A 12,632-nucleotide genomic window follows, 5' to 3' on the forward strand; every position below is an offset into this window, starting at 1 on the left:
GGGGCTGTCTGTCACTCCATGGTAAGACTGTCACAGGGATCCAGGAGGTCACATTTGTTATTGGGTTGATGAAATCTAATTATAGAACATGGCACCAGTTTGGGGTGTCTGCCCTGAGGTTGGCACTCACAGTTGTGAGCCACTCCAGACTGCATGACAACCAGCTTGGGATGAAATCCTGGCCCTGTTGAAGTCAAAGGCCTCAGCAAAAGGCTGGCCACACAAAATCCAGAATGGAATATGGGTAAAAGTTCCCCAAAGGAGGATGAGAAAATGTCATTGAATTTCCTGACTTAATTCAGTTTGTGGATCCTGGATGATTTATAACATGCTTTTCAGACAACCCCAGCCCCTATCCAGACCAGTGAAAGGAGTTACTAAGGGTAGCATCCACTATGTGCCAGGCACTTTCCAAGCACTTAAGAACAGCCCTTGCGCCGAGGGGCTCACAATGTAAACGCACTAAAACCTAGCTAACAAGCAGCCATGTTTAAAACACATGGTAGAATCCTGGCCCCATGGAATCTAATGGGATTTTTGCCATTAACATCATCATGTCCCCAGGATTTCAACCACTGTACCTGCTTAACATATAATCGGACTAGCTAGCCCCATCCTGAGCCCAGTGAGGAGGGGCTTATTTTTCTTAACGTGGTCAAGCGTTCTATGGATAGTACCCAAAATAAAGTGAAATTCACATGGTGCAGCCAAGGCATGTGCTCTGGAGCACTTGTGATTCCCATGGTGAAGCTACTGGAAGCATATGGTAATCTCACAAGCCCAAATTTAGGGGCTCTCGTTACAACAGTTTTCCCTGACCCAGTTGCAACATGGTTCCCTCTTGTGCTGCAAACAGGACTTTAACCAAGTGCTGAGACTACGCTAAAGCCAAGAATTTGGCACAGTTCGGGAACGTGGTTAGAACACAGAGAGTTCCCACCAACGCAGAATCATGCTGTATTGAAGCTGCGGGAGGAGGTGTTGTAACTAGTTCGCCTGCCATGGAACTAGCTATCATGGAGATGGGGGCCTCACCTGGATTAGAAAGATGGTGTGTAAACATGTACATTTGAAATCGCTCTCATCTGTGCGTTATTTCCTTTTCTAGTTACCTTTATATAGATATAAATCGGGCCTGCTGCACTGGGGGGGAGAGGGGACTTCTTTTCTCTAAAACAATGCTTCCCAGATCCTCCCAGCGCTGCACTAAAATTAGAAAGTGGGATGTTTTTAAGGCTCCCGCTCCAAAGCAAAGTGGATGAGAATCCTGCCAGCCAGCGTTTTGAGCAGTGTAAACACCAGCTTGCTGCAGTTCTCCTTCAGTCTCTTTGCTGGGTGGCGGTGATCAGCTGCAGTGGACTTTTCAATAAAAACAACCCATAAGCAACTGGGGCTAGAGCCAAAGCCAAACTGAAGTCAGTGGAAAGACTCACATTGGCTTCAGCGAACTTTGGAGCAGGCCCAAGGGAAACATACTGTGATTATTATTTATTTATTTGTATTACTGTAGCAGCTAGGAGTGAAGCAGGACCCCACCGTGCTACAAACACACAAGGGGACCGAACGTCTGAAACAGAGACCATCGATTCACAGACCATCTAGTCAGACCTGCCCAACGCGCATGGGTGGCATGTGAACCCCCCTTAGGGGAGGCTAGTCCCTGGCTCTGCCCCTTCCACCTGAGGCCCTAGCCCTACCCTGTCCCTTCCGCCCCACCCGAGCACCCCACTGCAGCCGGAGGAGCCCCGGCCGAGTTGCCCTGAGCTACCAGCCAGCCCGAGCCGCCGGTGGGCCTGAGCCCCAGGCCACCGGCCAGAGCTGAGCTCGCGCTGGCTTCGGGGGGGGGAGATGCAAAATGAGGGCGAGGCCTCATGCAGCAGCGTGGATGGGGCCACAGCCTGGGTTTGGGGAGGCTTAGCCTTCTCTGGCCTATTACACCCACTGCCCATGAGAACACGGGCCACCGAACCTTCCCACACGGCCCCTCTCCGCTCAAAGGAGTCGTTTTATTACACGGGACCAGCCAGGCACAGAGACGCAACCCCGGCCATGCACATGTAGCCCTCATCGCAGAGCCGACACTACCCCCGTCTCTGTCCGCCCTGTGCATACCTCATGATACGCTGCAGATAACCAGAGCTCACTCCTAGGGCTGTAGATCGTTCTCCGCCTTTTCCTGAGACTCTCCTCTCTTCCTGGGGGGGGTGAGCCCGGTCCCCCCACGGGACTCAGGTCGGACGGGATTTGGGGACCCAGGTTGGTTGTTCTCCTTGTGGAGGAAACTGGAGCCTCGAACCGCCTGTGTCTGCCCCCTCCTGGCTGTGGTGATGAAGTAGCTCAGGCCTCTGTCCCTGTGACCCTGGCCTCCAAGGCCTGCAAGGCTGGGAATCCCCTCCTGGGCACTGCTCCCACACTGAACCCAGGCCCGTGGGATTTCCAACGAGACCATGTATAAACTAGCCCACAGGGCACATGTCCCACGGTGGCTGACGTGCGAGCAGACACTAGAAGCCAGAATTCCCACTGCCCAGTCACACAAAGTCCCTGGAAGCCAATGGGCCAGCAGCGCTTGTTACCCCTAATCTCATCTTTTCTTCTAGTCCTCCCACTCCCATAGAGGAGGTACCTTGAGTCTCTCAGCAGGGCCTAACCTCCCCGCCCCAGCCTGGGTTTACCTGGGGGCCGTCTCCAGTTTAGCCAGGCAATTCTGATGCTCTGTTATGGAGGAGAGGCCTGTGCAAAGCGCTCACCTATGAAGTGCCAGGCTCAGGCCTCTGCTGAACCCCAGTGGCAGGGAGTTCTGCAGGCCAGAGCCCTCTGGCAAGAAGAGGGTACACTAGCTGCAGCCGGGCCTTGGGTTTGCAGGGCCAGCAAACCTCACCTGGAAATAACCCCCCAGACAATGCTGTTGCAGACACTCCCCAAGGGTGTGTGACTCTCGGAAGCAATGACTCAGCCGGGCCGAGACCCACATCTCCCACTGGCAAAAGCAGGACAGAGCCCCTGCATAGCATGCTGCTGAGAGCGTGGTAGGAAACAGGGTCCAGTCTCGAGGACGGGCCAGGACTGAGTGGCCGACTGCTGGGAGCTGCTCTGCCTGGTCAGTTATGGAGAGGTCTCCCCTGGGACTCACAACCCACCTCACCCTGCCTGTCTGCAGCCTGCATAGCTTTTTCAGCCCTATCTCTAGTATGCAGGCTGGCCAAGGGACCGCACAGCACCTGAGCCTTGCCACAGCTGGGACTTATTCCCTCTCCCCCAGCTGCCTGGAGAGCACTTCAGTGTGTCACTGCAGATTGGGGCTTTCAACTCGCTGGCTAGGACTATCCCCCTCACCTGGGACGCATGGGCTGTCCTGGCCACAGCAGGCAGAGCCAGCAGCACTGCCAGGGGAGCTCCCCTCCATTGGTGTCATTCTGATTAGGAGAGGGTGAGTCTTAGTGCTCCTGAAGGACTGGTCCACTTCAGAGGATAAAAGTCTACTACTGCTGCCAGTTAATAGACTTCGGCCCAGATTTTAAAGGTATCTAGCCACTGCTGCGCTCAGCGTCCCAACGCCTGATTTAGGAGCCTAAATCTCATTTTCAAAAGGGTTTTAAGCAACACCTACATACGTTTAAAACTCTGGGCCCAGACTCTTTACTTCCAGAATAGAGGCTTTTAGGGCTGAAGGCCCTGGATTCACACCCCACTGTCAGCTCAAGCTGGGCCAGTTCTAGACGCTCATTGCCTGGTCAGAGATGCTGGAGGTGCCCGTTGTGCTGCAGCAGGACTGGGACCACTTCACTGCTGGGAAAGTGGGTCTGGAGTCAGCCGGTACATGTGGAATCTCAGGGATTCTCTTCACCACCACCCCCGAGATGTGTTCTCAGGGCATTGTGGGTAGCACGCCCTCAGTCTAAAAGGAAAGCAGTTCCTCACTCGCCCTAACCTCAGAGGTCTTCTGCAAGGTGGTGCATCTCCTCCACATGTGTTCATCTCACCTGTGTTTCTAAGGCCCTCACCCTGCGTGATGGCTGGACAAGACATAGCTAGTGATTTGAGAAATCAGTGAACATGGAGCTGTGAAAATGCAGAGGCTAGAGCAAGGCACAACGGGGGCAGCTGCTGCGCAGCCTCCCACAGACATGGGCCTCAACAAGGCCACTTTCGTAGGGTGAGCACAGCCAGCACAGGGCGTCTTCCTGTCTCCAGCAGCACAAACGTTCATTGAGACCCAGCTATGAATGGAGAGCTCCTCACTGCTGTGATCTCGGACGGATTGGGCCTAACGCATGGTCAGTCTGAAGGAGGTGCAGGGGCCTTTGAATGGGAGATGGAGCTTTTCACTACCAGGTCATCAGCAGAGACAGGCATCTGAGAGCACAGTCGCTCTGGGAAAGCAGTTTGGTGGTACTCAGTCCAGTCTCTAGAGGGGCAGCTGTCCAGATCTCAGAGGTTACCTTCATGGGCAGTACCTCGCTGGCTTTCTCCACGAAGAAGCCAAGGTTCAAAATGAGCTACAGGCTGAATTACCCACCTTTGTACCCCTAGAGTTGGCCCTTGCAGGTGAAGGGAAGCCTGCAGTGCCCTGGCCCATGCTGTGCCGATCAGTACTGCTACGGGTGGGGATTATGAAGGCCGTGTCTTTCGCTAGGATCCACTGGCAGATTCAGGCCAAAGAACAATGAGACAGTCCACCCTGGGGAATCTCTCTCACGCGTGCGCTGCTTGTGCATCTGCCAAGAACTCTGCTCCGTTTCAGCTTGGTCTTCTTATGGGAAAAGCCATATTCTGGGTCCACCTCTCAGACTGTAAGAGGTGGAGAAGGCTGCTCTGGGATCTCCTTGCGCTCTCCTCTACTGTCTGCCTTGGAGCAGAGTTATACTGGTCTGTCTCTCCTCTCTAGAGATTTATGCTGTGCCCATCACCTTGGTGTCTGGGTACCATCAGAACGGTTGGCCCCAAGGCTGGCTGTTTCCTTTTAGAGCTTCTCAATGTGCATACATGTACACACACGTACACACACACACACCCCATTTTGGAAGAACTCCCGGAGGAGCCGGAAAGAGAGGGCTGGGTGTAATGCACTGTGGTGTGTCACCCGGGAGCCCTGCCCTTTCATAAGCCCTCTGCATAGCGTGAGAATTCGTCTCTCACACAACTGAGAGAGTCCAAATTAGTTTGGGGAAAAGGCGTTTGGTGGTTTCCTCATCCCAACACCTCACCAAACCACTGTCTGTTCTGCCACGGACTGACAGCTGCTGTCAAAGAGCTGAAGGAAAGTGGGGTGCATTGGCACAGCGGGTTGTGGGGGAGCAAGCCCAGGCCTGGACAGGCTGGGGGGCTGCAAGTTGGGAGTGAGGTGCATTGGCAGAGCTGTGACAGAAGTGGACTGTCAGAATAGCAGGGGATGCAGGAGGGGAGTGAAGGGGGAGAACACTGCTCAGGAGTGAGGTGCACTGGCAGAGCCAGGCTAGGAGCAGCCCTGGAACAACACACGGTGCTGCAGCTCGTGGTCAAGACGCATTGACAGGGCCATGTAGCTGCAGCTTGCCTGGCACCTGCTGGCCTCACACCACAGCACCCAGTCCAGCAATAAACTAAGCAGTTAACTGCATCAAAAACACATTGGCCGGGATTTGCAGCTTCCCAGCAGCCAGGGAAGCCGCACTGCAAACAGTCTCCAGCCCAGGAGACCGTCTAGCTCCTCGGTGCTTCTTGCCAGCAGGTCCCCTCTTCCCACACACACACCCCAGGATTAACTGCTGCTCTGCTAGCCGTTTCCTCTGCCCTGCTGGAGACAGGTCCCGCAGCCCAAGGAGGGAAGATGACAGCACTGCTGCCTGCCTGGGAACAGCACTGGGGTTTGCGGTTCCCTGCCTGGCTCTGTGATTGACACATTGCTCAACCCACCATGCCTTTCCGGTTCCCCTTTTCCTCCGGCCCCACGTGCTCGAACGTGTTGTAAGCTCTCGCTGTGGTTCGCCACCCGTCTGGAGGGGCCATGCTCTGGCAGAGACGGCTCCCAGGCAGCTGCTGCTGCTCCCCCGCACCCGCAGCAGTTTCTACATCTTTGATTTTACCCCACAAATTACTCAATGGCCCTTCACGGGGAAAATGCTCCCGCTGTTATTTCTATTTGTAATCCTCTTGAGCAGGAGGAAGGTCCAGTAGCGCAGGCCCAGTGCTGCTGGGACAGCCTCAGCATCCTCAGCAACCGCACAGGGCCACACGGGACTTCACAGCCGTCAGCAGGGATCAACCTGAGAACCTTCCACTCCGAAGACACCAGACCTCTGCCATCATCGCGGCTATCGCTACCATTAAACGGCCCACAGGAGAATGCCCTTTGACCTTTTGCCCTCACCGAAAGAGTTCCCCTCAGGTACCATACCAGCCCATGGAGTTAGCAGAAGGTCCTGCCCGCACTGCGATATGGACTGAGCCTACTCCCTGCCCAAGAGGAGGTGGAAGACGAACAGCATAGTGGCCCAGCAGGGAAGAAGCATGGTCCAGTGGGTAATGCACTGGACTGGGCCTCCAGAGACCTGGAGTTTCTTCTTAGCTCTACCACTGACCTGCTGGGTGACCTTTGGCAAGTCACCGCCCGGCTCTGTGCCTCAGTTTCCCCTCCCACCCTTTGTCTGTTTTGCCCTGCAAGCTCTTCTGAGCAGTGACTGTCTCTGGCTACATGTGTGTAGAGCACCTAGCACAATGGGGCCCTCATCTCGCTCGAGGGAAACAACAACAACAACAGTTGCTGGAAGGGAGTGACTAGCAGACAGGGGAGTGGGGAGCACAAGCACAGAGGGCCAAGCTGCAGAAACCGAGAGACACAAGAGACGTACGGATTTATCTCATAAGCTAAATGCATCCCCAACCAGCAGAACCATGGTCCCCCCAGAAGCAGCAGGCACGGGTACTAAGTTCACACACATTTGCTTTCCTATCCACTAGAGGTCAGTAGTGCACTTACACAATGGCGGGTGCTGCAGAAGGGCCTGAGGATATGGGGCTGGCTAAGTGGGATCTGGGTTTCCTCCAGATTATTTTTTCACTCTAACCTGCTATTTTCCACTGTGCAATTCTACCTGCACCTTGCTCCCACCAGGAACCCCAGCCCTGCCCTGGAAAGGAGGGCGAGCCACCCCTGTATACCCACAGATCTCTGAGATTTGGCCTCTCATCTCAATGACGCACAAAGGGCTGGCGTCCAAAACTTGCCCCACTCCCATCGCCAGCACCTGGGGATCGTGTCTGGGATTAACCCCAAAACCCTCTACCAGATGGCACCAGGCACCCGGCACCTGCCCCACTCATCACCCTCCCCATCACGAATCCAGTTCCTGAGCCCAAGGCGGCTGCCAGCAGAGAAGTGCCCCAAGTGGCCCCAGGCCACGCCAATCTACCCTGTGTGGAGCGCTTGGCAGAAGTACAAGCCTGGAGTTGATAAAGGCCTGGATTCAAGCTTGTGTGTGTACCCCAAGCTATTTGCACAGTCTAGGATCCCAAAAAAGGAACACTCGAGTCACCCACTAATAGGGTGACCAGATAGCAAGTGTGAAAAATTGGGACGGGAGTCGGGGGGTAATAGGCGCCTGTATAAGAAAAAGGCCCAAATATCAGGACTGCCCCTATAAAATCGGGACATCTGATCACCCTATCCACGAATGGCTGCCACGTCCCCTCCCGCATACATGGCTCCTTCTCTGGCCTGGAAGAAGCCTTGTAACGCTGCACAGAGCTGGGGTGCCCTCTGGTGGCCCTGTCTATGCCTGGCACCTCTGCTTTGCATAGCAATCCTCCTCACTGGTATTATAGCCGCAGAGCTTCATCCAGAGATCTCAAAGCACTTCAGAGACTTTAGCAAACTCAGCTGCACAGCCCTGGCTACGGGAAGCGTTGTTATCCCCACTTGATAGCAGCAATGCTCGCCTCTCACATTTCCCAGCTCCCCAGGCTGTGAACGCACTCCCACTCACCTCCAGAAGGGGTCTGGCGTTGTTATGCACGGACAGGATGTGGGTGACCCTGTTCTTTATCAAATTTTCTCTGTCCTCAGAATCTGTAGGCAGAAAAAGTCTCATAAACACCCAACCCTCTGTTTAAAAGCTGGCCCATAAAGCATTAAGTAGGAATATTAGTTTGCAGCAGCTAAACACGTAGTGGTCTTTGGGCTAACATCAAGTGAGTGTCAGTTTAGTACATGCTAGGTCTTTTTTATTACATCAACTACATTCTGCACTAGGAGGGGCAGGAAATTAATGATCCAATAGGTCTTTCCCATTGCTAATAGCTCTGATCTCAGAAATTAAAACTGGTCAGAACCTTGAAACCCTCCTCTTCTCCCCTGGAACTGCACAAACACCCTCCCCCCCATCTCCATGGAAAATTTCAACAAAAATGCAATTGTTTTGTTTGGTTTCCATGGAAATTTTTCAGTGGGAAATGTTGACTTTGCCAAAAAAAAATATTTGGACAAAAATGGCCAAAACCAATTGCTCAATTTTCACCCAAATTAAATAATAAATAATAATAATAATAACAACAACAAATCAGTTTTGGGGGGTTTGATTTTCTGACAAATAAAAAAAAAACTGAAATGCTTCTGAAGAGAGAAGACATTTTGCTGGAAAATTTTTACTTTCATTGAAAATCCAATTTTCCATCCCAAAAAAAGTTGATGGAAAAATGTCATTAGCCCTATGAGAAACATACCTGTTTACTGGTGCCAGCTTGGGTTCCTAGTATTTGAGGGACCACTCAGGGACGGGATCGTTCAATCCAATCCCACAATCTTTTGACAGTGGGAAAGGTTGTGGGCTTTGTACATTCTCATATTTAAGCAGAAGCAACATTTGAGATGTTCTGAATCCTACAGTCACCCTTTCCCAGCCCTTTGGAGACTGTGGATGCAGATACAGCTCCTCTTCCATACTGCTTTGATGTCTTTTCACTCTGGAAGATACCAGGGCTCTCGGATCATACCTCCACCAGCCACGCTGGTGGAGCCGAGCCGACTTGTGGCCAGCTGATTTAGATTCCCCTCCATGGCTTGGACCCCATGGAACTGCACAAACACGCACAGAGATGTGCCCAGCCCATAGGAATTACAGCCCATTCTCCTGTTTAAAGGCAGTCGTCACTAATTCAACAAGGCTTAGCCTGTAGAGAGACATAAACTGCTCCCTCTAGTGGCTACATCGTGTGTCCCAAATCCTGCCCAGCCTCAGGCATCGTCACCGGCTGCTGGATTGTTCTTCGGTGCCACACACTTTCCAAACCCCATCACCATCTCCTCTTCGGTTCCCTCTGCCCGTCTCCTTCAGGCGGCCCTGACACTGGGTAAGGGATAAACCCACCAGCAGCACGGCAGGCTATGACTCCAAGCAGGTCTCGGAGAACAGCTCCACAGACTACCTAGTCTATGTGGGTACATCTACACTGCATCTGGGAGCAAGCCTCCCAGCCTGGATCCACAGACTTGCTGTGGCAAGGCTCACACGAGCACGCTAAACATAGCTGTGCAGAAGTTGCAGCTCAGGCCCCCCATCACAAATCTGTGAACCCAAGCTGGGGGGCTCGCTTCCAGTTGCAGTGTAGACATACCCTATAGGTCCACTTAGGATTGTAAATGGTGCTGCTATATCTAACAGAGCAAAGAGGGGCCTAGCGCTTACAGCCAGAACTCCCAAATTCTAATCCCAGCGCTGACACCATCTCCCTCTGTGACCTCAGGCAAGCCACTCACTACTCTGGGCCTCAGTTTCCCCCACATTCTTAAATGGGATACTCATACTTAGTTCTCCACCTACGTCTCCGAGGAGGAGCGAGGATTAACAAATTAATGTCAAAGGGCTTTGAGAATGAAAAGTGCTGAGGACTAGAACAAATCCACAACAACCCCGGACTTTGCATCTGTGTCTTTGCTGTGCATCAGTGTCCTTCAGACCCTTGCCGCTACTCCAGCGATAGCGTGTTTCCTCCTGCTCTGAAAGTCCGGGCCCCTGCCACAGGAGAGTTTCCATTAGCAGCCTGGGGACTCTGCCACACATGGGCACAATTCAGACTGCATCCCGCAGAACCACAGACCACTCTCCTTATTAAGATGGCTCACAGCTTTGCAACGCTTCTTTTCTCTCTCTTTAAAAATATACATTTGGCGGCTTCCCCCGCCTACACATTACACACAGCGGGTAAGTTGACATTGCAGACATAGCTCAACGCTAGCATTGAGCTAATGGCCACTCAAGTACATCCCCTGGGTCCTGGATGGGCAGAATTAACCCATGCAGCCACCTGTGCTGCCAGGCATCATTGCTATTATTGCTCGAGTGAGTTCTGATCTAGCTCAGGCATGCCTACCCGTGCTGCAATCACACCTCCTGATTGCAGTGTAGACACATCCACTGTGGCCTTTCTGGTTTCTGCAGTCTCTCCATGGAGAGGTTCTACTGACATGCAAACATACAGCCCTTCTCTCTTCATTCCTGTCTTTGCTCTGTGGCCCCACTGCTTCATTTAAACACAAACAATGGCCAGTCGCATCAGACACCTTTAGAAACCAGCACTGGGGGAAGAGAAATCATTTAACCGGAAAGAAAGCTCCCGAATGGAGCTTCCATCCAGCCCTTCCCTGACCTTTAGAGATAGTGCACCTCTTATACAAACAGGAGGCAAGGATCCCGCAGTCCAGGTAACCAGATGCTTGAGAAACAAGGGGCTTTTCCCATCAGGACAGGCGTAGTAGTTTGAAAACACACCAGTCACCTAGAGCCCCCTCTCTGTGGTACTTCTCTGGCCCCCCATCCCTGCTGTATCTAAGCACCCCATAACTGTTCAGGTACTCACCCTCACAACGCCCCTGGGAGCCAGGGCAGTGCTGTTATCCCCATTGCACAGACGGGGGAAACTGAGAGGCTGTGGTCACACAGGGAGGCATTGCTGGAGCAGGGAATTAAACCCAGTTACCCAAACCACTGGCCCATGTTTCCTCTCTACTTGCTCCTGCAGAGGACACAGGCTCTGCAGTGGCAGCCACGCCATTCCAGGCATGGTGATCACTAACTCGCTAGGGGAGAGAAATCCAGGGGGGTGTGAATCACTGAAGAACCAAACCCAGCCCTTCACGTCCTCTGGAAAAAATGTCACCCTGTTCGGGAAATGCAGGCTGTCTGCTGTGGCATACAAGGCAAGCCCACAGTGACACCCAGACTTCATGCTTAAAGTGCAGGGCTGCCTGGAAAACAACCCTTACAAAATAAATACAAAACACCCGGCCTGAGTGGCTAAGCCCTGCGATACACAGCAGGCTCCGTGTTATGCTAGTGTAAATATAAAGACCTCGGTGCCTATATATTGCAGTGCCCATATACTGCTGGTTCCTTATAGGTGTGTTTGAGCATAGGGGTGATATCTCTTTAAGGTCCCCTATAAATGCAATAGGCAGATTATATCAGCTGGGTATTATTATTCTTTAAATATTTATATTATGGTAGCACCCAGAAGCCCTGGTTGTGCTAGGAGCTGTACAAACACATACAAAACCACAGTCTCTGCCCTAAGGAGTTTACAGTCGAAGAAGTTAAGGGGTGTGTGAGGTTGGGGAGTGTGGGGGTAGGCATATACTCTAATAGATACCATACAAGGGTTAGGGAGAGACACACATTTGGGATTCTTCACCTGATTACAAACAGATGAAGTGACATCTGCCCTCCCTTGACACAGCTGATTTCACAGAGCTGGGTCCGGTGGGGACATGTAAAGGAAGAATGGGTAGCGAGCGGCCTTACAGTGCAGTTTGCAGGACCAGCCTTTAAAAATGCACCAGAAAATATTTTGTTTTATTTGTAAACTGAGCCAACCTGCTATGGAATCTCTGCCTAGTGCACACAATGCTTACATTCCCTGCTCGGCTCTCAGACAGTACGGGGATAGTGAGATGGAGAAACCTAAGATCAACACATCAGATGGACAAAAGAAAACACACACAGAGGAAGGATGGTCCAGTGGTTAGAGCACTAGTGGGCCATTTCAGAGACCCCCGCTTCAATCTCCTGCTTTGCCACTGACTTCCCATGTGACTGTGGGCAAGTCACATGATCTCTCTGTGCCTGAGTTCTCCAGCTGTATGATGGGGTTAATAGCACTGCCCTCCCGTGGTGCTGGAACAATTTGAACAGTTGGGGTGCTGAGAGCCATTGAACCAAACTATAAATCTGGTATATCGTGGAAACCACTTCAAGCCAGAGGGTGCTGCCACGCCCCCAGCATCCTGAGTGCCAGCACCTAAGCTGCCCTCCATCACAGGATAAACACATTAATGGTTGTGAGGTGCCCAGAGAGGGCCCACAGACAGTATCCTGGCAATGTTTCATAGCAGCAATGGCATGGCAGTTCTGAAAGGTTCGTCTCATAATTAATTATCCCCATTTGCCCAGCCCTCCTGAGGAACACTTAAATTCAGTTCATATCTGTCATCAGACAAAGCACCCTGGTGCCTCTCAGCCTCTTCCCAGAGAACAGCTGCAAGCTGGAAAGGCATGAGGCTAATGATATGCAAATGAGAACATCAAGCAGCCTGCCTCTCCGCTAGAATCCCACCAGTCTCAGCAGTGCCGACACAAGGAGCTGGTAACCTGGGGGGTGGG

At 52.4% G+C, this 12,632-nt stretch overlaps 1 protein-coding gene across 2 annotated transcripts in view; it reads right to left on the reverse strand.

The window, feature by feature from the left end:
- Window positions 1-12,632, reverse strand: part of LOC102943626 (dual specificity protein phosphatase 22-A) — a 46,120-nt gene that overhangs the window by 23,527 nt on the left and 9,961 nt on the right. For both annotated transcript variants that reach the window (XM_037878064.2, XM_037878065.2), the window contains one exon: window positions 7,965-8,047. In XM_037878064.2, coding sequence (XP_037733992.1) covers window positions 7,965-8,047 — 83 coding nt within the window. The remainder of the gene's footprint in view (window positions 1-7,964; window positions 8,048-12,632) is intronic.

Source organism: Chelonia mydas, chromosome 12, assembly GCF_015237465.2.
Source record: "Chelonia mydas isolate rCheMyd1 chromosome 12, rCheMyd1.pri.v2, whole genome shotgun sequence".
Lineage (NCBI taxonomy): Eukaryota > Metazoa > Chordata > Testudines > Cheloniidae > Chelonia > Chelonia mydas.